Source organism: Ambystoma mexicanum, chromosome 2q (genome assembly GCF_040938575.1).
Source record: "Ambystoma mexicanum isolate Mex_15411 chromosome 2q, UKY_AmexF1_1, whole genome shotgun sequence".
Lineage (NCBI taxonomy): Eukaryota > Metazoa > Chordata > Amphibia > Caudata > Ambystomatidae > Ambystoma > Ambystoma mexicanum.
This window is the reverse complement of record NC_090924.1, coordinates 82,556,886-82,582,154: the sequence shown is the minus strand read 5'-3', so window position 1 is coordinate 82,582,154 and position 25,269 is coordinate 82,556,886. Positions and strand designations below refer to the sequence as shown.

General features: G+C 44.3%; 1 protein-coding gene across 3 annotated transcripts in view; it reads right to left on the bottom strand.

Annotated features, from left to right (window-relative positions):
* Nucleotides 1-25,269, bottom strand: part of CAPN15 (calpain 15) — a 776,524-nt gene that overhangs the window by 57,767 nt on the left and 693,488 nt on the right. For all 3 annotated transcript variants that reach the window (XM_069646897.1, XM_069646898.1, XM_069646899.1), the window contains 3 exons: nucleotides 23,843-24,075; nucleotides 23,104-23,270; nucleotides 6,150-6,328 (listed from right to left, as the gene is read on the bottom strand). In XM_069646897.1, coding sequence (XP_069502998.1) covers nucleotides 6,150-6,328; nucleotides 23,104-23,270; nucleotides 23,843-24,075 — 579 coding nt within the window. The remainder of the gene's footprint in view (nucleotides 1-6,149; nucleotides 6,329-23,103; nucleotides 23,271-23,842; nucleotides 24,076-25,269) is intronic.

Below are 25,269 nucleotides of genomic sequence, written 5' to 3'. Positions count from 1 at the left end.
TTTAAATTGAGGGAGAAGCCCAGCTTGTGAAGGGAGTAGCACACGTGATTTAGCTGGATCTGAGCTTGCTCCGGAGAAACAGCCCTGATCAGCCAATCGTCCAGGTAGGGGTAGACGTGAATCCCTTCCCTCCTTAGACTTGCAGCCACTACCGACATTAACTTGGTGAAGACCCTCGGGGCGGAGGTCAGCCCAAAAGGCAGTACTCGAAATTGATAGTGAGAGTTGCCAATTGCGAACCTCAGGTATTTCCTGTGTTTGAGATGGATAGGCACATGGAAATAAGCGTCCTGAAGGTCCAGAGATACCAACCAGTCCTGAAACTGAAGGGCCTGGAGGATCTGAGAAAGAGTGACCATCTTGAATTTGTCTTTCCTGAGAATTTGTTCAATTCTCGCAAGTCCAAGATGGGTCTCAGTCCTCCGTCTTTCTTTGGAATGAGAAAGTAAGAGGAGTACCAGCCCTTGTTCCTCTCCGCTACAGGTACCGGTTCTATGGCACCTTTCTCTAGCAGGTCCAAAATTTCCTGCAAGAGGAGCGGATCTGGAGCTTTCTGAGAGCTGATCCCCGGTGGATGACTCTGAGGTATACGTAGGAAAGGCAGGCAGTAACCCTGGGCGACTGTTTCCAATGCCCAAGCATCTGACGTGATAGCCTGCCATACCGTCAGATGTTGAGTCAACCTGCCTCCTACAGGTGTCCTGTGAGGGGAGTCCTCAGAGTGGTTTTGGGGCGGCTGATGCAGATGCCGATGGTAAAGAGGCACCTGCTGTTGCTGCGGCTTTAGAATATCTACCCCGTCCACCTCGGGTAGTTCTTCTTTGACCCCTTTGAGCCGGTCGTCCTCTACCTCTTCCGAATGAGGAGTAGAAGCGAAAGGACTTTCCCCTCGCAGAGGTTCCTGTGGGACGAAAAGGAGTCTGACGGATTGCAGCTCCTAGGGATTTTGCTGCTGCTTTTGAAGTTTGCAGTTTCTCTAAACTGTCATCCGCCTTTTTCCCGAACAAAGAAGAGCCATCAAATGGCATGTTCAAGAGCCTGGCTTGAATATCTGGGGCAAAACCCGACTTTCTCAACCAAGCGAACCGCCTGGTTGATGTACTTGCCGCCATTGCTCTGCTGATACTGTCAGATGAAAGGGGCCAGGGTAATTCAAGGACGTTACCATTCTTATTTTAAAAGCCGGCATGGCATGGTAGCATATGAAGCTTTGGGCTGTGATTGAGACAAGGGTCAGGAACGAACAGAGCAACTTGGATGCCTTCATTTCTTGTCAGTAGAGAGCGTAGGGGGTGTAAAGATGTTCAGACTAGCATTATTCATAGAGGCAACATGTTTGCCCCTCCACCCACGAGGCAAACTGCTGATACTTTATTTCATAAGAGGTGAAAAGTTTCAGAACAGGGAATCGCACATTCTACTTGAAGGCAGACACACAATTTCCAAATGTAGCCCACGTTCATGTGGAGCATGGTTCAGTCTGGTCAAAGGCCCCAAAGGTATTCTGAACTCCAGTGGCGGCTGGTGACTTTTAAAGGTTGTGGGGCGTAAATTTCTCCAGGCGAACTTGGTAGCGAGCAAGAAAGCCCAACTCACATCAATGGTGGTGCGGGAGGGTTCCCCCTATAAAAAGGTTTGAAAAATGGCTTCCAAAATGTGCAATTTACTATCCAAACCCACAGAAATGTGACATAAAAGCATTAGGTTTTACATACTAATGGTGGTACATTATTCTTATGTGTGCAAGTGTGATGTTGTATTTTGCAGTAGTTGTATTGAGAATAGCTTGTACTATGGTGTATGTATAAAAGGAAAGTGAGAGGGTGGGGAGGAGTGAGATATGGGAGCTGGCCAGCTGGTGGCAGGTAGAGAAGGGACTGTGTAGGACGAGCGCAAGAGGAATATGGATCCAGACTAGGTGATTTGATGTCTAAGCTTCTATGATGACCACATATCACATAGGGTGCCATGTGGTGATAGGGGTTAGAAAAGGAAAGTGGTGGATGGCTAATGTAGCATGGCAGAGGAGAAAATAGTGCCCACTACCCAAGTATGCATTTCAATGGTGTGATATTGGTAGAAGTACTACAGGAGTCAATTTTAAAAGGTGCACATAGATCATGGAGGTGCCATCCCGAAAATCACAAAATGAGTAGCATGGATTATGGAGGCTAATTTCATACTGGTAAAAATAAAGACCACCTTTTCCAAAAGGTTTGGCTAGTGGCAGGTACGCTTGTCTCACAAAAGTTAACAAACAGGACATGTATATGCCTAACTGTGCATTTCACATGAGAAGTCTCCCAGTGTGACTGCACAGTGGACTCCACGCCAGCTTCAGTAAAAGCGTTGTGGGTCAAATACTATAATTATTTAAAACTAGTAAACACACGGATTGTTTTTTTAATCACATCACAGTATTACAGTGCTTTCATTAAGCCGAGCAACACAGCATTTTTCCCCAGCTTCTGCCATGCACCACGTAGACATAAGTGGGGAGGGGTGTTAAGTTGTTGCTGGTGTTTATGTAGCACTAACATGACCCAAAGACCGATTTAGGGACGAAAGGGAGAAACAGTGATTGTTGGAAATGTGTGAAAATTGCCCTCAAAGTCTGACTTTTTGCTGCTGTCGCAAGCGTGTTTTATATTAAACGCAGGTCACACCAAGGAAGCGTAATGTTTGTTAAAATTCGAATCCAATGACACCAAGTTTGTGTGTCTATACTCAACTTTTTGCTACAAAAAGCATAAGGCCTCTGCTGCGCCCCAAAAACCTATGGGCGCTCATTACAAATCCATATTTTGTTTTGATTGTTGAACCTAATCACCTTGTGAGCCATTGATGTCCAAGTTGAAATGTGTTTGGTGAGCACCCAGGACAGTGTGAAGGAGGCACAGAGCCTTGAGGAAGTGTGACTTCTTTAGGTTGCACGCTGAGCTTCGCAGCAGGCGCAGAACTTCTGTTCCACCAGACATTGACAGCTATAGACGGAAATAGGAACGCAATAAGGCTGTGTTCCAGTAGCTAAAGCGAGCAATATAAAATGGCCACCCCCTAGCCTATTCTGTAAATGGATGCGTCCGGCTATTCTTTAAAGGATGCGCCCAGAAGCATTGGCTTCCGATGCATGGAGCTAGAAACAGAGAGGAGGGTAGCATCTCGATGTGATTTTAAATTACAAAAACAATTAAAAATAGCCCCCTTAAGTGTTAAGTTTATCTTATTTCGTTAAGAGAAAAGAAGTGTACTAGTTGATACTTTGTCAACTGCTACCCCAGTTTGCTGGGCTGTGAGATCTTGGCAAATCATCTTTTCTCTCTATGCGCCACATACCAATTTGCTTGCAAAATGGAAAGCATTTGGAAATGGGCTAAAGTTTGGTTCAGCAGTTGGTGCTGTAGAGGTAGGGGCCATTTTAATTTTGGTCACTGCATTTGATAATTGTCCGCCTTTTCCATTGCCTGGATTAAGTCTGTTGACCGTAACGGCACTCGGGTGAACAGCAGAAAGTACTGCACCTGGACTATTCCCAACAAAGCACATGTGTCCCCTCTAGCCCTCTGTAATCTTCTACATTTCATTACAGTCCCACAGAGTGTTTTCCGGGCTAAACTGTTGATTACAAATACACCTGTCCACGCTTTCAATTCTCGTGGCGTTTACGCCCAAATATTAGTCGTTGAAAATCACAGTGACTTTTAATCTCTGGACGAAGGAAATAATTTCAGAATTGTGTATTGAATACTTTGTCAATTTCTAATTGACTAAATCGTGTTATATTAAGGAGACATGCATGACATTTCTTATAGCGCCCACTGCATATGGCACCATATCTTTGGAACACTTAAAAAATCCATACATGAAAAGGGAAATCCTCAAAGTGTCTCTTTGGGTTTCCAACCTGGTTTCAACAGCTATAAGCACATTCTGCAGCCAGCGCTTAACCCGCCGCTACTCTACCTTATCAGAAGACGCAGGCCAGAAGGTAATTTTAAGACTTTGTAAATGACATGGCAAGATGAACTCCCATAAAGAAAAGAACTGTGTCTGCATTGTATTCCGAGAGCAGTGTTTACACTGCAACCTGCATCACACCAACTGCCCCAACCCGCCATACCTTTCTCTGAAATGTGCAAAATCAGTTTTACCTTTTGTGGTCCTGGAAGGTACTGATAAACATTAGAGCATTTTTTCCAGGCCATTTTGCTACCCACTATTTTTTTCCAAAGATTCCCATCGGCCTAACGTTGCACCCTGGGAACTGCGACAAAACCGCCTTGAAGCAGTACTTCTCTGCGTGCCATGTAATCCGCAATAGCAGCCTCAAGATAGCCCACTGGAATGCCAAAAACAGACCGTGCCTGTCTACATTAAGGATACAACATTTCTATAAGTTTAATATAGTGCTTTCTAGCACGTCGCAGCTTCTTCATAGCACTCTAAATTGCATTCGCAAATACCACTTCAACAAAATGGTCCGCATTAGCTGGTCCTCCCTTACACTAACTCGATTTATTTTCACATCAAGGGAAGGCCAAATACTACATTTGGGGGTGGCAAGGGTCCATCCACCCAACTATTTGGCCTCCCCTTCATCTGAAATGAATCCGATTCCTAACGAATGTAGGAGGCTACCACTTGACTTGGGTGAGGCTCATCATGTGAGCTGCTCAAGTGTCGATGCAGGGCCTACTACCCAACCGTTACCTGACGCAGTCTAGATGGACTCGATAACTAGGCCCTGCATTCCCTAAAACAGGGCTTCAGGATGATGGTTCTGCCTGGACTGGAGTGCTGTCTTGGGGAATGAAGGGCCAGGCAGGCAGTCACAAAGATTAATGTACATTAATTAAAGTAACTTTACTTACCTAGTTGCTGGGCTGGAAACAGGCCGTGCATGCTGGGATTGTTCTCTGAGCGGCTCTGCACAACCAAACTCAGCAGTACTTTGGGGGAAGTGAGTGGCACGCATGCACCGTCACCACATGTGCACCAAATGCTTATCACCCCACCCACACTCAATGTCATTGGCTGGGAAACAGCCAATGACATTCAGAATATTCTGTTGTTGCTATGGGCCTAACTGTAGGAGATACGCTATTTGCGCACAAATTATGTATTGGCGGGGCCACCCCTCTAGCGCCCGCCAGCAGTTCAGATTGTGATGGGTTACGTAGTGTGCGTGGAGCTACGACCTCCACGCACTCTACAGTATAACAGCTGCGTAAATCGGGACGCGCCCCTCTGTAACAGCTGGCCCTGGGCCCAGCCAGCCATAAAGACACAATTGATCGGCAGCCGGGAGATAATTATTTATTTATAGTGGTGTTGCTGCCACACTGTGCTCCTATATGCAGAACAGATTCAAAACTTCAGAATCTGTTCTGCAGTTGTTCAACATGTCACACTACCTGGGGCCACTGGCTGGGGGGCAGTGCGCCCCCCTATGAAAGCAGCCGCCACTGCTGAACTCCCTCAAAGCTTTTGGAAGCTTCACTGAGGAATGAGCGTGCGCCAATGGAGAATTCATAGTGTTGTCCGAAGGTGTCACCTGTTTTGCATTCCAGGATGGAAGAACATTGTTTTCAGTTCCATCACGCTCATGTGATGCGCCCTGTATGCCAAAAACCACCGACATTACATTTGATCCTCCAGTTTCAGAAAGTGCACCCTGATCATAAGGATCTCCTTTTCGGCCCACCTATGAAGCTCTAAAAACTATTATGCTACATTCAATGGTTTGTCGAATGTTCCAATTTGACAGAAATCTTCATTCAGGCATTTGGAACATCAGGCGTTTAGGAATCCATCAGTCAAGCGCTTCCCCCCCCCCTCAAATGAACCATTACACAAAGACCAAGGGTTAAGAGCTCTGGTAACAGGCGGTATTGTGCAAAGCCGAAATCTTTTCCCGTCCAGGTTCACCTTTTTTACCACATTGACCACAAGAACTGCACAGTACAACAGCATTTAGGATGAAAATAGGGAGGACCTTTCTATAATTACTTACAGGACCATTTGCTAACAGAGGCAGTGGTAAGATGTGGTATGCAAAGAAACACTGAGATGAGGTGTGGCGCAGCCAATCGCCACTACAGTAACAATCAAGCTCACGGAGCACCAGCTGTGGAGGAAGACTTGCATACCTATGCAATGGAGGAACACTGTCTTGTGTCTTCAGGCTCCCTCTCGTGGACACCACGTTGAAGCTGTCTGTGCAGTCACACTGTACATGCAGGTAGGATTTCGGATGCCGGTTCTCCACCACCACGATAAGGCCAGCCCAGCCATGAGTGAGGTAGTAGCAGGTCATCCCTTCGCGACCCTAGAAGAAGAAGAATTGTGAAACGTCATACTCCTTCAGATGTGGCATCTCACAACCCCGCCTTGTGTTAGGTTCTCCACTCGCCTAACCTCGGAGTATAAATGTTCATTAAAAGAGTATAGCACTATTGTCCATAGCAAATAAATAAGTGACAACGCCTGACCATCAGTTAGGTTAAGCCATCCCTTGAAAGCCATATTGCAATAAAGGTAAAATCCCGGTGACAAATCTAGGTAACCAAGTGCCACACTAGAAGGGAAAAGATGGGCAGGTTAATAGCAACATATCTAATGATGGGTATATGAATGGTTATGAATGCAGTCATGAAGGAATCTATACTTTAATAAAAGGCCCAAATGACTGACAATGAGTGTAGGAAAAATGCTAATAGAAGGTTTGAAGAAACAGTGCGAACAGAAAGTGGCACATCTCAGTTTGGTTCTTATGTATGTAAGGAAGAGAACTATTCAAGCATTTGATTAATTGGCCGAGTTTTGCAGATATTGGCATGGGGAGATGCAGAACACATCCGAGCAACACTAAGAATAGTATTGAGGTGGTGATTCCCAGTGTAGAATAATGTGATCATATTGCCATAATTGATATGACAACTTCATGTGTACTACCCAAAGTGATCTTAATAGAGGACGTGGAAGCAAACTGAACTCGAAGGTCAACTGGAAAAGTGCTCAATGTGTAGCAGATCGATTTTAATCCATCATTACACTCGTTTTCACCATTTGTAAGTCATTTAGTACAGACGTGGGTAGATTCTCAAAATCATATGCTTTTCAATGAGATGCATGATTGCACAACGATGCACTTGTGCCATTGTGGATATCATTGCACCCCAGGGATTCACAAATAAAATCATCAAAAAATGCACTGTGTGCAAGACAGTGCAAATAAGTGGGTACTTAGAGGTGTATCTAAAATTATGTGCTGGTTTCTTGCACATCTGAGAGATGTGCATGACTAAAATCAAATGCGGTCACTTGCATGACGCTGCATCAAAAACGTGCGCATGGCATATAATCCGGCACGGATAGTATCCAAATACCATGAAAACTACCCTCAAAGCAGTACCTACAAAACTCCATCATGTACCAGGATACCACGTTGGAAGAAAGCAAACTCCATCCAGAAGCATCCCTAAAGCAGAAATGGCATCCGATACGAAATAGGGTGGCCAGGAAGGTGACCGAGTGCAGTCAGGGTGGTCCAGCTCCTTGATGGCTAGAATAACGCCAGGTTTTCAGGATATCCTCTCATTAATATTCATGAACAAAAAAATATGCATACATTTAGAATCACTGAATGCAAATAGGGGTATCCTGAAGATCCGACATGTTTCTAGCCCTCATGGCCTGGAGATGGACACCCCTGGGATAGATGTAATCAGCAATTACATAAGTGAGCAGAAAGACCCACTCGCTAACCTACACCTCCAAGGGGTCAGTGCTGCTGGACAAACTATTGCAGAACTTGCTTGCAGTACACACTCTAATGGAAATCATGAAGTGGTGGAGGACATGAAGGGGTGTACAAAAGACACAAACGCCCACACTAGTGGCATGGGGGAGGTCAACTGCCACACACACACACACACACACACACACGCACACACACACACACACACACACAGGTACAGATACCAATGTCATCATTTAGAATGATCATATGTGGGAAAGTGTGTTGGGTGTTTGACCACACTAATGAATCCACAGGTACAATCATAATTTCCTCTGAGTCATTGCCAATAATTACATGTATGCATGCATGCATGCCAAGAAAGCAGCCTCCATGTGATTAGATGGATTTTTAAAATCAGGCCTGGTGGGCCGATGTTAGGATGTCACCCTAGTTACGGTGAACAGGGAGCTCTGATAGTTCGACGAAACCCAATCAAGGTAGCAATAGTCTCAGGAGAGTGTGGTCAGGGGGTCATCAATGAGTCCAAACAAGATAATACACAATAATTCAGTTTAGATAGTCAGTTTAAAAAAATAGTCATTCATTTAGGCCTTTAGAATACACAAAAAAATGAAATTAGCAGGTAGTATTATCAAGTATTATACAAATACATAAAATAACCAGTATGTCCATTCACAATACATCATCAAATAACTTTCAATGTAAAAGAGGTAAGTAATGCAGATGCAGTTCAAAGTATGAGAACCAGTCACAGGTTCAATTAGCTAATCTTTGCAGGTCCAAACCCTAAGATGAATGGGGCCTAATGCCCGAAAGACACACAGTTCCAACACAAGGTTTCTCACAGGTATTTACTCTCTAAAGGGATGCAATGGACTTGTGGTTGTGATTCAGAATACTTCCAAACTATTTGAAAGTTCAGCAACAATGACAGGTAAGCTCTCCTCTCTTCTAGAACCAAGGCTAACCCAGGATACTGGACCCAAGCTTGATGACCAAAGGCAAGCAAGAGGGAGATGGGAGACAAAGGGACCTGTTCCCAACGTTATCCTACAAAAGGACCGGTTATACTTACTTACCCCCTGATTCCCGATTTTCCTATGGATCACACTCGGTCGACTGGGGTGGGGGGGAGTGGGGGGGGGGGGGTCGCTGGGAGTGCAGTCCTCCGTTATTTGATCCAGTGAAGGGTGCCCAGGTGTTGCAGGTTCGAGGATTCTTAAGGTTGTGTGTAACTGCAAGATTCAATTCCAGTCAATGTGAAAATGCTGATTCCAACGATGCAGACCTCTTCAGGACACTTCACAGGATGGAGGAGGAAGGAGAGTTCCAGTGACGATCACTGTTTGCAGGCAATCACAGTTATCCTTCCAATCGGGGTCAGAGAAGCTGCTACAGGACAGGTTCTCTTGAAGATGGGGAGCTAAAATTGGAGGAGGTGGTGACTTGTGGGACAAGCTGACAACCAAACCGTGTCCCGGGCTTGGACATGGAACGGCGACGGTTTTGGCGCGGTAGCCCACAAGGGAGCTCGTCAGCCCACCGGACAGGCCAGAGACACTTTCAAAGGCTCTGAGGGCCTGGATCCTCGAGAAGGTCTGTAGTCTATTTGGTCCCACTAGTCCAATGGCTAAAGCAATTAAAAGGGTCTTCCCAGATCAGGCAGAGAAGCAGGGCTTCACAGGGCTAGTCACTGGAGAGGTTGCTGGGCCACTGCAGAAGTCGTCCTCAGGTCATCGATAGGTAGCTCTTATAACAAAAGGATTCCTGGCTCCAATGAAGATCTTAAGAATGGCTGCAGGAGGAGTCCTCTTATTCAAAATCCGAGTTCAAAGCAAATCCAACCATGCCAATGGTAAGGATCTTCACCATTCAAACTGCCATTAGTTGTCCAATCGGGGACATCTACTGGTATCACATCGTTCCCAGACTTCCTGGCACCAGTGATGTGGACTGGGACCCAAGTGAAAAAAGTGTATGGTGATACAAATGTATCTTCACTGCTCCACACTGTAAGGTGCTGTGTGCAATGTTAAAAAGTACAAGAATTAAAATGGAAAAGTTTCCCAGTACTGATAGTGTGAAGAAATGATCATTTTCTCCATAACAATGAGCAAAACGGAAGTGAAGCTGAAGGCTTTACCCCCTTCAAAAAGTCACAAAAGGTTTAACAGAGCAAAAAGAACGGGTTCCATAGGAACTATGGAAGGAAAGTTGCAACAAGAGAAATCTTTCCTAACATGCAGAAACAATCAAACAGCTGGCGGCAACACCAGATATATCAAGACGCCAGGAGTTGGGGGACTAGTACTCACAGAACTGAATGGAAAAGATTTGGCCCTTGAGAACGGTAGAACATTATAAAATAAACAAACTTCAACCCACAATGCAGCAAGGATCCAGACGACTAAAAGGCTTACTGGAGAATCATTATGCATGCCGTTATGTATATTTAAGAAGTGTGACATTAAGTGCTCTGTACCTTGTATGACATGTGTTGAATTAAACTTGAACAGAGACTTAAAGGAGCAACTAAGGACACATGAGAGCACAACACACAGACGCACCCGTGTTCACAAAGACAGCAACTAGAGCACAGAGGAAAGAGACCAGGATTCCAGGGCAGCTCCGCGGAGCAGGAATGGTCTGCTAGCCAGCAAAAACTGTCCCACAAAAGGGCAATGACAGGAGGCAATAGAGAATGTCCCAAAATGCAGCTGAGGTGGGGCAGCAGCAATCCACCCAAGTTACAAGCCAAAAAGACTGCAACCTTATGGCAGTTGGATTTGCCAGGGAGGCAGCGCTGCAGAGGCCAGGAAAATGTCCCACAATAAAACATGCAGTTCAGCTAGCAAGGAGGACTGAAGTAAAAGAAGACACCAGAATGGGATACTACCATTTGGACAGGAGCCGGTTGCAAGGACAAAGGAGCCAGGGTCCAGCGAGTGTGGCCACAATAGAGTCCTCAGTAGCAGCCCATCTCCAGCAACAGTCTTAAAGAAATTCAGATACAGAATCACTTTATATACACAGAGATCTCACCCTTGCTTACTACTCTGGGTACAGCGAGAAGTGTGGTGCTAAGGCCGACCTTTGTCAGCAGCCACTGTGTCCCCTTCCAGGCACGGATCCTAAAGGGGTACACAATGTGACCATCAGGTAATCATCCCTGTCAAGGGAAAACCCCAGAGGGGGGAAGAAAAACCCATGGTGTATCTGAGCAGCAACTTGATGAGGTGGAATCTGGCTCAGGGTTACAGGAGAGGACAGACAATTGCAGCAGTAAGCAACTGCTTTACCCCAAGAGTATTATCAATAAAACATAGTAGACACACCTTTCTTTTTACGATAGACCTTTTTAGTTTTTTGTTTTGGAATTCCACCCCTTGTGTCAATTGTCAACACTATTCACCACCTCCGCATACCGTGTCTAGTAATTGTATTAACTGTTGTGACCGCTGTTTTTTCTTGCAACAGTAGGCAACTTATTGTTTTTTAGTTTGTGTACTGAATTGTGACCCACAAATGTCTCAAACATGTATGTTTTACAGTACCATGCATTTAGTTAATGTTTGGCCTCTAATGAAATGTTCTATGTATTCCGTGTGCTACTAGACCTACTTTCATTACCACAGGGTGCTTGGAATGCTGCACTCCGGATGGAAGCAGATCACTGGCCTATTGGGGGTGACATTGTTCTGAGACCCGTTTTTTTACTGGTTTAGGTTGTAGAGTTTAGCTGGCCGCGTGGTGGTGTCTCTCTAGATCTCCCTGTGCTGTTTGATCCGTCAAACATAGATTGTGTATCAGCTTTGACTGTCAACCAATTTGCTATAGTTCAATCGCGTAGAAGGATAAAAGAATCATGTTTTGCCACACGGGGTGGGTACCGAATAGCTTACTGGCAAACACAATTTTGATTATGAAAAATACCTTGACCTTATTACTCCTCATTTGGCAAGAAAACTCTTTGTACAGTTTAGATTGGGCATATTGAGCGTCGTGTCTGTTACTAAAAACTGGGGCGGTTTGAACAGTGCCCTCTGTGCACTTTGTGGCACTGCTGAGGAAACTTTGGTAGATTTCATGCTGTTTTGTGAGGAACGTAGGAGGATAAGAATGGGTTATATGAAACCTTTGTTTAAATCGCTGTGCAATGCGTTAAATTGTAGCAGTGATGAATTTCTGCAAGTGCACTGCTAACACAGATGATCTGTACTGGGTGGCAAAATATATTTATAGGACTTGGTTACATCGGGCTAAAAAAATTATGAAGGAATTAGCCCTGCATAGAAACTATGAGGCCCTAATTTAACAGTGTTTCAAAAGAGATGGAAAATGAAATATTGCGTTTTAAAAAATATCCTTTTTCACCTTGTAATGTCTTAATATGTTTTTATCGTGAGATGAGTTCTGTGTTTTGTACCTGAAGACAAAATGTCGAATAAAGGTTGCATATGATGACATATGATAGACTACTAGGATTGTTGATTGTATTTATCATTGTAATTTTAATGGATCCTGTTTCAACATGGCATGATGTTGCACAATAAGCTTTGACATGATATTATTTTCTTACCACTCCCAAGACACGAATAGTCTGTGCTGGGGGCACTAGTTTTCCCACGATAGCCGCCTCTCACTGGAATGCCATTCCCAATCACCTAAGGATGATAAGAGTCCCACCTAGCATTCCGCAAAGCAATCAAAACAAAGCTTTTTGTCTGAATGTTGCACTCTGTACATCTCGCCGGATTGTGGCCGGATGCTAGCTGCTGGCAGTAAATGCCTTACACAATACTGTTATGATGACTGACCTAATGATCACCGATACTGATGTAATTCTGAGTGATGTATGTAACTGTGAACCTCATCTGTCAGCTATGCTTTCATTACTAATGTACCTGTAATCAAAAGACCACCTAGCTCGCCTGTTACCACTCAATCAAGTTTCTTACAATTTCATGTAGCAGTGACTCGATGCCTCTGGGCTGTAAATGCGCTATTGTCATGGGTACTAGCATGGGAACACAAACACGTGGGGTAAGGCCTGTGACACAAGTAGGGGCTAGATGGGCGAGAGCCTGGCAAGCAAAACATGCACTGAGAAGCTGTTAGCAGGAACACATTCTTATGGGCTTGTTTTCCCACCCACTTCCCGTACCGTCAACATGGATGCTTAGGGACATCCAGGAAATGTGAGAAACTGTAAAGCACGCTCTACTGTTTGGGTGTGGCTGCCTATATAAGCTACACCCAAGATTTGGTCCATGCTTTGTGTGCCTTCTGTTGTCTTGTGCACACGTTCACCGCCGCCTGGATTCCGGCCTGCTTCAGATGCTCATCACTTTGAAACGAACTTACCCGTTTTCTCCCTTCATTGCTCAGATATCCTGGGATCACCGACAGCTGTTTTTACCTATGCGATCAGGTATCCGATCTCCAGTTCTCCTGCTCTCCGGACCCGGTCTCCTGTTCACCAGCGCTCCGGACCAGCTTATCAGTCCTTCGGTGCTCCAGGAGCGATCTGCGGAAGAAAGAAGAGAACTAGTCAGAACAAGAACAAGTAAGCGCGCGCATGCAAAATAAACCCTGATCTCCTGCGCAACCACCGAACTTACCTTTCGAGGCAAAGCTAGCCGAACTCTTCTCTCCAACGCCCGCAAACGGCTGGCAGCCCGCTCTGAAACCTGTAAAGACAAAACTACAGCGCTCAGTTTTTGCCCGATCAACCGCCCGCCTAAAAAAGCCACCGGCAATCCAGTGAAGTAACTGGTTGGACTTGCCACTCAAAGTTTGGACTTACCTGCGGGTTCTTCTTTCGCCTGAATTCACGGACATACCCAGTGCAGAAACTAGGCAAACTCCAGGAAGGGCACAAGCATCACCGCCTGAACTTTGTGAGCTTTCCGCTCCAAATCCCAGACTTTAGCGCCCCTGCGGATGCAGGATGGAGGGCGCGCCATTCTAATACAAAAGGTGAGCCACGCCTCCATTTAGGGAAGACACCACAGGGAGGGCGGAGGGAGGTTTAGAAAGCTAATTCACAAAACCCCCCTAAACACCAAATCTCTCTTGGCAGGTCTGCTTCTCAATCTCGGGGTACGAGTGAAGGGATCCGGAGGACTCCACTGCTCCCGCAGAGACCCAGGTGAGCGGGACAGTTATACAAATACAAATAAATGTTGGCCGGCACTATTAGATTATGAAATATCTAACGTATTATGCTTTTATGGTCTGTTGGCCGAAATAAAGCAATTTCATATCGTATCGCTAGGTTAAATAAGGCAATCCTTCTCTTACAAATCTTTTCCCCCTACTCGTCATCCGCAGCAGGCGTTGCAGTGGCATGGTGCCCGGTGGATTGTTTATTTTGGAAAAGTGTACCCTTTTTCAATCTGCTGCCTTTCATAATGTGCTTTGTGTTCTAATTAGTGGCCTGTGCCACTTGTTTAATGGACAAATCATTTCCTCACTTTTGGGGCCATTGGCTCCAGTTGACAAACGGTGAAGGGCATTTTTGGAGCAAATCACATGCTCAACTATAATGAATAGTGTTTTTGGAGCATGTTTTCTCAATTTTGCTGAGCCCTCCCCTCTTGTATTCTTAAGTTGGTAGAGTTACATATTTTCTGCCCACTTTGTGCATCTTCTGCGCATGATTTGTGTGCCTGTGTGTCTTAATATCTGAGAGATGTGCATGAATCACAAATGTGCATTTATTTCCTGCACATCCACTTTGCACTAAAACACGTTATGAAAATCTGCCCACTTTTTGATCAACAAAGAGCACAAATATGTTGGGTGAGAACAGTTACTTTGAGAGAATTTAAAAAACTTTGATTGGACCCATGATGTTTTCAAATGTTTCCATATTCACTGCAAATTGTGTGAATAATGACACAGAAAGGATGCAGAACAAGCCTTTTGTGCCAGTGTCCATTCTGCAGTATACCGTACTCACTGCAGCTCCTGGAGCCCCTGGCCATTACACCGCACCCATGCCTGGACTCCTTGTCTATGCTCTGGAGTTCGTGCCCCTTCCATGAGATTGGCGACTTGGCAACAAACACGGTGCAACCAAGATGGTGGTAATTATGGTCCTGGTCGCTCACGTACGGCGCCAGACGGCAGAGTATATTTTCAGCTGGAACCATGGGTAAGGTGTTCGTGTTCTGTGAATATGCTGCTATAGTTTCCCCTCTGTTCTGGACTCCTGCCTATATTCGTTCCTATACCTCTCCAGTTACCCCCTGCTCTTCTAATTCGTTGCCTGTGTCCTACCTCTTTGAACTTGGAGCTTCCCTCCTACTGCTCGAGTGCAACAGCCTTCAGAGGGTCCTGCTTACCCCATTATCGGGCGTTTTCGTTTTTTATTTTCCTGGGTTTTTCCCTCAAGACTTGGCCACTGTTCCTTGGGAGTCACCTGCCTTGTGGGTTTATCCCATGGAACGGTGGCCTCAGCGGAGGGATGGATGCAATTTCAGCAAAAACAAGTCCAAGCCTCTGATGGTGAGACTTTTGCTTGACAGATTAAGGCACCAAAAATGCTCTACTGCTTCCCCAGTCAACATGGACAAGGTCCAACAACTCTCTCCTGGGAGCGGTTCAAACTCTGACCTCAGAAATCCAAGCCTTGCGTAAGGAAAAAATGTCCTTGAGCCAAATAGTTACAAACCGAGATGCACTAAATATGCACACCGCCTTGGAAAAGCTATACCTAGTCAAATATGTAGGAGACCCAAAGACTCTTGAATGCTTGCTTAATTCAGTTTATATTTAAGCCATTGCAATTTGCCACGGATGGCCCATATCATTTCACACCAAAATGGGAGCACACTGGCCTGGGTCACTTCCTTAGTCACTGCCTCTAGCCCCTTGTTAGATCCGTATGATGCCTCTGTACTTGAAACGCAAGAATATTAGACCAAAACGTTCTTATTCTGCGCAATAAGGGTTACTGGATTGCCAACAAGAGACCAACTCCTTGCTGCAATACATCACAAAATTTAAGGAGCAGGCTAAGGAAACGGCTTGGTCAGAAGAACCTTGGCCAAGCCTTATTAAGACGAGGCTTGAGCAAAGTGCCCCAAGACGGGTTAGCCCAGGTACCTCAACCTGCAACCTTTAATGATTCGCCAACTCTGGTTCTTCAACTTGATTATCAACTTCAGGAAAGACAGGCGGAAAGGAAAAAACAGGGTTCTTCTTTGGTTACCGCTCTTGTCGAGATGTGCATTCTAAACCTATTGTTGATGCTACTAAACCTATGCAACCGAGCTTGGCAAGAGGCCCCTTAACACCTGATAAAAGGCCTTGCCACCAAAGTCAAGGTCTATGCATGGACTGTGGAACAAAGGGCCATCTTGTTAAGGAGTATCCAGTGGTACCTAAGAAGAAGCAAGGAACTGACTCCCAATCAAAAGGGGAACCTGAGTTAGGGAGAATTATTGAGGTCTCCAGAAAGACTGTAGAGCCAAGTATGTCGTCACCGAAGCTTGCTAGTCATAGGAATATGGCTACAATGGAATTACATTACCCTGTCTGTAGTACCAGCTCGAATAGACGCTGAAGCTGCAGAAAACGTCATTGACAATACTTGGACCCAACGTTACCAAGTTCCTAGACTCCAAAAGAAAATAGCCTTGCCTATTGAAGGGGTTGATGGTCACTGCACTTCAACGTTAATATCAGTAAACATCGAGAGACCATTTCCTTCAAATTAATCACAGTAGCGCATTTTCCTGTGTGTTTCTCCTTGGTTACGAAAACATAACCCTTAGATCAACTGGACTGTCGAAACTGCATTTCTTGTTTCAGCGTACTACGTACACAATTGTATGCAGAGTGACGACCATTTCCTTCAAATTAATCACAGTAGCGCATTTTCCTGTGTGCGTTTCCTTGGTTACGAAAACATAACCCTTAGATCAACTGGACTGTCGAAACTGCATTTCTTGTTTCAGCGTACTACGTACACAATTGTATGCAGAGTGCCGACGCAGCAGTTGAAGATACCATTCAAGACACTTTAGAGCACTCCTAATGTGCTGAGCCTTCAGTCTGTAGCCTAGAAGTACTCTGATTTTTCAGACATATTTCTAGATTCCGATGAGAAGATTCTGCCTCCATATAGGAGGCCACTCTGCAATAAATCTGCTTTCAGATTCCACTGTTCACCATTGTCAAATGTTCATACTCTCAGAACCAGAAAAAGAAGCCTTACGAGATGACATGGAAGTGAAAGTAAAGAACAGTTTTATCACAAGATCGAAGTCCCCAGCCGGAGCATCATTTTTTTGTGCACAAAACAGGTACAACTGAGCCTTTTATGCACTACCAAGGTTTAAACCGGGTGACAGTAAAGAGACATGTACCCCTTAGCACCGATTCTGGGCTCTTGGTCCTCTGGGGCATGATCATATTCCCTAAACTAGACCGGCATGCAGCCCATCATTTGCTCCACGTGCATAAGGGAGATACATGGAAGACACCCTTTTGCATGACCTTCGGACATTTTGAGTATAATGTTATGGCCGTTGGCCTTTCCAACGCCCCAGCCATTTTCCAGCGATAGACTGTCTTTTCCAATTTACTGTACCATTCAGTCATTGTAAATTTTCTCGCTCTACACAGATCACGACAGCCATGTGCAGGAAGTTCTGGGTAGGCTCCGAGCACATCAGATATTAACCAAACCATTATTTTGATCAGAACACTGTTGCCTCCTTGAGATTATTTTTGTCTTCAGAGGAGGCTTCATTGTAAATCCCGAAAAATCTAAGCCATCATATCTGGGGCCAGAGCCCTGAAACATTAAAAGTCCAGAGTTCCCAAGGTTTCTCAAACTTCTATAGAAGGTTTATACCACGTTTCACATACATAACCATCACAATCACAAACGCCTTGAAAGGGAAGAAACCCTTTGTATGGGGAGACAAAGCTAGACACACCTTCCAAACAGTGAAAGAGGTTTGTTTCAGCCCTCATTTTGATTCATCCAAACACCACAAAACCTTACATTGACAAGACTGATGCATCAGATCAGGCAATAGGTATTGTGCTAAAACAAGCAGCTGGAGATGGGTTGGAACATCCCATCGCATACCTGTCAAGGAAGTTAACATGAAATAACTATTTTCTTATAGAAAAAACTTCTTGCGATAAACATGATTATTTTCTTTTTTTAAACACCTCCTGTTTTAGTTGCCCGGCATAGAATTTGAGATAGAAAAGATCATTGCAATCTAAAAGTCCTTCAACAATTGTAATGCCAAAACCATCGTCGCCAAGCACAGAGGGCATATGTTTTCCTCCAGTATGTTTATGAGAGAACATACATACATGGAACTGACAAACTTCTAGCAAATGCTTTAAATCGATGTAGCAATTATGAGCCACTACCATTCCGGACTCCTGTCAACATGATTACTATTCATCACATAGTGAATGAAATTACATCCTTCCTGGCGGAAGTACACCAGGCCACAGTGATATCCTGTCATTTCTTGGATCAGGAGAAGTGCAATCTGTTACAGTGGCCCAAGGAAGAAGACAGTCTTTTTTTCAGAATCATTTGTACATTCCTACAGAACGGTTGCAAACCAAAGTTTTACTGCTGTGACATGACGATCCTTTTTCAGGACATCTGGGGACTCTTCCTACCAGAAAACGACTTGACCAACAATTCTGGTGGCCATCACTATCCCAGGATATTCTTTTGTATGTAACCACTTGTTCCGTCTGTGCCCAATCTAAAATGTATCAACAATTGCTGCGATTGAAGCTGCTGTTGGGTTCTACCTCAGGAGGACCATGGCGTACGATCTTCGCTAATCGACCTGCCCCTATCCAATGGCTGTACTGCCATCATGGTGACTGTTGATTGCTAATTGAAAATGGCTAATTTCTCACCACTGCGTAAGTTGCCCACAGACAGCGAAATGGTGGAAGTGTTTCACCAACATGTTCTGCCCACAAAGATAATTTCAGACAGAGGACCTCAATACATATCTTAGTTCTGGAGCCACCATTGCAAAATGTTATGAATTAAGAGGGCCATGTCATCGGGGGTTCCACCCCCAAGCAAATGGTCGGACTGAGTGAGTGAACTAATCTCGGGAACAGTATGTACACTGTTTTTCTTTCGCCGATCTAGAGAACTGTGAATCCCTATTGGCTACAGCACAATTTTGTCATGACTCTATACATTCAACACTAAAGAGGAGTCCTTCCCTTCTACAATTATGGAACCCATCCACAAGCTTTTCCATTACTTTTAGGAAAGGAAACTCATTTGCCTGCCTTGGAATACCATCTTCATAGGTTACCTGTAGCTCAGAGTATTACCTTACACAACATGGAAGATATGACATGTGTTACAATGTATTTTGTGTATCAGGATGGGATCTGGAACCATTAAGCATCTCAACCAAGTGAGCCTGGAATCCGAGTCACAAGAGGACACATAGGGATGCCTGAATGCAGCTCTGTGACAAGCGCTGTTAAAGAGGGAGACTCACAAAATATGGCCATTCCTTGAACTGGTTAGTACAACCAGTTCAAACTCCTTCACCTGGCTAGACGTAATCTCCAGGCTTGCAGAAGACATGGGTCCATAGCTGGCCTGCATCACCCTGAGTAGAGAGTCCTCTGTGCTGGAACTTCGTACAGCCTACAGTACTGTAAAACTTGCTTGATGACCTCTTCAAGGGACACAGACTCAGAGGCTACGCTGCTACTGCACTCTGCTAGTAAGAGGGGCTTTGCTAGAAATGAAGTCATTGTTTTCTCTCACCATCACCCGTAATGTTCTCTCTCACCGTCATCCGGAGACTCTTGCTGATCACCAAGACTGATCTGCTAACCTGTAACCATCGTTTTCCTAGTTTGCTGCATCCTCAAGATGCATTTTTGTCATAGGTAGTGTAAGGAAGGCATGGTATCAACAGTAAGACTGACACAAGTGACCACAATTCAAGGGTATTTATTGAACTTCAAAAAGGGTTTGAAAAACACCCATCTAATCCTATATCTACAGATGGGTGCAAGCTACAACCATCAAATAATAATAATGCAGTCCTCGTAGTGTCTTGTCAAAACCTATTGCCAATCCTTACCTCTAAATACAAATGTGTGCAGGAACAATTTTATGAAAAAGATAGAAGTGTTCTCAAAATGATATGTCAACATATTCAGGCCATTGGCCTCCCTTGCCCAAGTTTTCAGCATGGGACAAGGTGGTGCACTCAAGCTTAGCACAGTCTCTGGCTTTTCTAGCACAAAGACACAGTTCAATCATTAGCATCAAGGCCTTCCGTGCCAAAGTTTCTTTGTCTTTCAAAGTCTCTTCATTCAGAGGGCCTAATGCGATAAACAAGTTATTTTCCTCTTTCAAATTATCACAAGTATTCATTTTCTTAGGCAAATCATTAATCACCTCGGATACCCCTCAGCTGGGCTCAGATCCTTCCAAACCAAGGTTCGTGCTTTACTTATGCATCCAATTCCTCATAAAGTGTTCTTTCTCGGGTGGCTCACGGTTCACCCTGGATCTCCCTCATTCGGGCTCCGATCTCAGATCCCCCTCAGTCAGGCTCAGATTCCTTTTAACACTATGTTGAAATCTTTACTCAAACTTGCTTTAACAAAAGCTTTTAGCTGATCTCCCTCCACCGGGCTCGGACCAACTTCCTACACGATTTCATCAACTATCGAAGATTTTCGAATGTGCTCAGGGTTTTTGCTTGACCCGTTGCAGGACCACTTCGATATAACAATTGTCACTCTTCACATTTGCCACCTTTCAGCTGGATACCTAACAGACACTTTTGAATGAGCACCCACGTGGTGCCGGACCACTGTCTATGGTATCGCATCTTGGCTTCAAAGTTCAATCACTTATCTGCTGGTTTAATTGTGTTCTCGTCGTTTGCCACATACGCTTCCTACACTGTTCTCTGCAGTTTTCACTTGCCACTTGCAACCGTGACTTCAACACAGCCCACTCTGGTATCAGTATCCCCCAACTCACCGGCAGTGCTGACTTCACTAGTGTTGCTTTGTTATAGGAGTCAAGGACAGTACCACAGCGGCAAACGATTCTCCCCGCCTTGACTATCGATGTGGGAGGGACCTGGGTATCTGACACACAATGCAGGATTCTTCAGCCTTAATTCCTGGTCTTATGTTTCCTATTCTCGAAGGTTCATGAAAGTAACTGTCTTTCGGTGAAACGGTCAAGGGCACTTGCCTCCTTGCAATTCTCCTCGGTCTTGCCATCTTTCTCTTTGTATTAAACTGCCATCTTGGAACTGCTGCTTCCTCGTGTGCTTTGCCTTGCTCAGCGTGTGCTTTTGTGCTTTGGCTTTTATTCATGTGGGGAAGTGTGATTGAAGTCAGGTGTGTGTAATGGTCAGTAATTGCCTGACCATTGTATTGGGACATGTCAGGTATACGGCTCGGGTGTTAGTCCATTTTCTCTCACAGTGAGCTGTCCGTAAGAAAGTGTTTGTGTTGGGACTGGGGCGGGGGGATTGAGTTCCTAAGTATCCTACCTTGTAGGATGTGGGTTACAGGGAATGGGATACTGCATCTCGCCATCCGGTGTCCCCCTTCCACTGACTGAACACCCCTCACCGAGGTGATCCTCCCGCACTGGTCCACCCCCAGGAACTGCATCCAAAAGCAATGGCCGTGTACTGGCCACCTGGATGACAGATCCCCGGGGACTAACGGGTGAGACACCTTCAGGTTTCTCACAGTAGCAAAGCAGAAGTCCTACTTCACCAAAAGCCTAAAGTACAGTGTGGTGGCATCCTGAACCGCAAGGTTGCAATGGGAGACCAGGACCCTGAACTCATTGGCCCCAGCTGTCAAATTAAACAACCTCTTTACCTGCAACCTCTCCACCCACAACACTGCAACCAATGGTGGTAGCAGTTGTAACGAACAACCCAGATTTACCAAGGCTCATTGATATTCAGGGATCAAGGGGCTGGGCTGAATCTCAGTTTGCTTCCCTGCTGATGCCTATTGAATGAAAAAGGGCATGAAGTCCTACCCAATAGCTAACCTTACCTTGTTTTAAATGGTGGAACCAGGGTAAAGGGACTCTATCTGGGTATGGTTTAATACAAAGGTATAGCTTAGGTTGAGAATCTATTGCTGGATAACAACCTGTGCATGTCTACTGCACTTTACACCAAACCCCCATTCTCCCAACGTACTTAATCTATGCACACTACCAGCAAGAGCGTGGTTATACTACAAGTCCTGCATATCGCATTTGGTTGGCTTCCCAGAACCCTAAACCAATATAGATTCTGAAAAACCCTTCTAATACTCTGCATATTCCATCTCTACGTTCTGCAGCAGACTACGAAGTGTGGATATAATGTGGTACGAGTATAAAAAATGAGGCTGGTCTGTCTAAGATATGTGGAATTCACTCGAGTAGCACAAACGATGGAATTTATAAGTGTATATTCTCAATGCAGCCTTTGTAAGATAAAAGCTAAACCTCCTCGGACAAAATTCAATCATAACATTACCTAGAAATATTTTAGGTTAATAAATGTCCACAAATAAACAAGCGAAGCTCCCAGCAAGTGCGCTCATACGCCAGGACTGTACACGATATCCTACATTTAGTAAAGATAGGAAAGTTTAAAGCCCTGAACGAAAACGCTTAATAGCTAATGCTCTGTATCCCTGTAGCAATGGATTAAAACATTTAGCCCATTACAGGCGAATGCTTTCTTTCCCTTCATGAAAGTACTAGTCACCTTGTCCCATACAGAAATTCCTTTTCCATGGCATTGAGCTCACCCATTCTGATAGAAAGAGGGGAAGTGGCAATTCTTTGGCCCATGTAGTCCAGGGGAGTGAACATTTGGAAATCACATTCATAAAGATAACTGAAACAATGATTATAGCTTTATCAAAGCACTGCAGCTCACACATCAATGATTTGCACCAATTAAAGCATTTTCATTCCTAAAAATACAAATAGTTCCAAAAACATTCAAGCCTGAAGTAACACATTTCACTATTTTTGGACCGTTCAGTCCGGGAAGGTTAAAAAACAGCCTCCAACTCCCTTCCTTAATCGCCTCAGACACCCTTTCCCCTTTATTCTAAAGGCAAATAAATATGTACCAATCAGATGAGACTTCAAGTCTAATGAAGAAATACCATCAAGTTCTATGCCCATTCACTCACACCCAGTGCAATGTTCTATGGACTGCAAGGGGATCTCAGCATTTCTTACCGAGTCTGTCAATGCATGCTCAACAGCTCATGTGGCCAGATGCCAAGGCATCTGTAGGGAATTTTCTCACCTCATGACGTTCGCCCTTGTCCTCAGTGAGCAGAATAATGGCATCCGCCAGTGTTGTAGGCTGTGCCTCAACCTGTTCCACCATGACCTGCCGAGAGCTGTAAATGCACAGAATGTACCCAGAAAAGTCTGTTGCATTGCGCCCGCCACCACTGGTGGGACTAGAAACTGGTCAAGCAGGATTAGAAAGATAAAAAACAAAAATAATTCATCATTTTTAAAAACAACTCTTTTGCCAAGTCTCAAAAACTACTATTTTATTCGGTGTAAAGGTTGACTGTGGGAAAATACCAGTAAGTAATTTGATGACGGACAACACAATCCCCCAGCGTTTTGTATAAACATTCTTCACATTCTCTAAAATACACAGTTCTGCAGATAAACCCAAATCTTGACCCACATATGTATATGATTTCCCAGACCGACACCCAACTCGGCTGTATCCCAATCCTGAATCAGAACAGTTCCAGTAATACTAACCAATATGTCTCAATGTATCTGCGCCTTGAAAAACGTTTTGGTATTCTAGTGCAGCACCTCGACAAACATGCCAGTCCAGCTCAATCGTTACGAGCCACACTTACATATTCTAGTAAGATATCTCAGACATGCACCCTACTCCTGACCTTTTAACTTTCCTTATGTACTATTATTGGGATCACAAATTCAGTTCTAGCAATACCCCTTGTATGTGCCCATTATGTGCTAGCCAGAAATTCCCCATCGGAAGAGCTAGTTACCCTGAGAGGTGGAATTGGTGCCTGGCATTGACGTATTCCAGTGGTTAAAGGCACAGGACACAACAGCATACTCGCCCGGCTCCAGCATGACATCACAGCCCACAAACTTCTTCACGGCCCGCTTGCTGTGCGCCACAAGCCGACCCAAAGCCAGTTTATTCCCACTGCTGAAGGAGGCACGAAACACCATGATGCAGAGATCGAGGAGGTGGCTGTCCACTGTGTCCGAGCGCCTGAAAGAGTGAGAGGTCAAGAATCAAGCGTTAAATAACCGAGGAAAGAAGACTGTATGTAAACGAACCCCAATAAAGTACACAATCCTACAATAGCATGGTTCAGGTGACATACTCCCTCAGCACACAGGATTCCATACTGGGCCTTTATTTGGATGTAGCAGACAGTTCAAGCCACCTTCATTCCATTTTCCTAGGTTACAAGTGGAAATTACTCAATTATAAATTAGCCTAAATATGCAATGTGGTTACTTGTTAAAGTGAAAAACTGAAAAAATTCAGGATACTTTCAACATTTTAGGAACCTTTTAAAAAAAGATTCTATACATTTCATATACATATTTCCACTTAAAATATACACATTTCCACTTTCAATAAATGTGCTTCGTTGTACCTTGATAAAATCTGTTCCATGTATAAACCTTTTAAGATTGCTTAATCAGAAGTGATTTAAGACTGGAGACTCTAAAATGATGTGCTTTAGTGTTTTAATTTTATCCACGTTTTGGCAAGAACGACAAAAAGACAATTTACTGGGCAGTTGCTCCCTGATCGTTAATATTTCCCTTGTTAAAATTAGATTTAGACGAAATCTCATGAACAAAATAGACAAACATTTTGAAGGTGACTTATTAGGTATGGAGCCAAGACACGCTGCTTCTTGTGCTCATCCTATAACTGCGCAAACAGAGTATTTATGTTAATTTTCAATAGTAGCAATCCATTCACTTTCAGAAATTGTCTTCTTTATTCTACAAGGGTTTTCAATCAAGAGAGTCTTTGTTAAATTTAATTCACCCAGGAACCTCTTACAATTATTCCTAAAAATGGTTACTGCATTATTACCAAACATCTGAATTAGGGCATTTAAAGCACTAAAAACGATTTCTCCATAGGTAACAATATTTTCCTATAGAAACTCAATAACCTACATCTTGCTAACGCTTGCAGAGACCTTGTGGCAAACTCAAAACGGATTCTTGTTGTAGGAACACAATTGGGAGATTTCAGGACTCCACGCCATAACCTGGCTTCTAGCTTTTCAAGAATGTCAAGCACAGAAAATTGCAGCAGCTCAATTCCGTATACAATTTTGGGGATAACTTTCTGTTCTAAATACTTAAATGATCCAAAGTGAATTTACTAAATGTGTTGTTTATTTTGCTAATTTGGGCAGCCAAAGCAACTACTTTG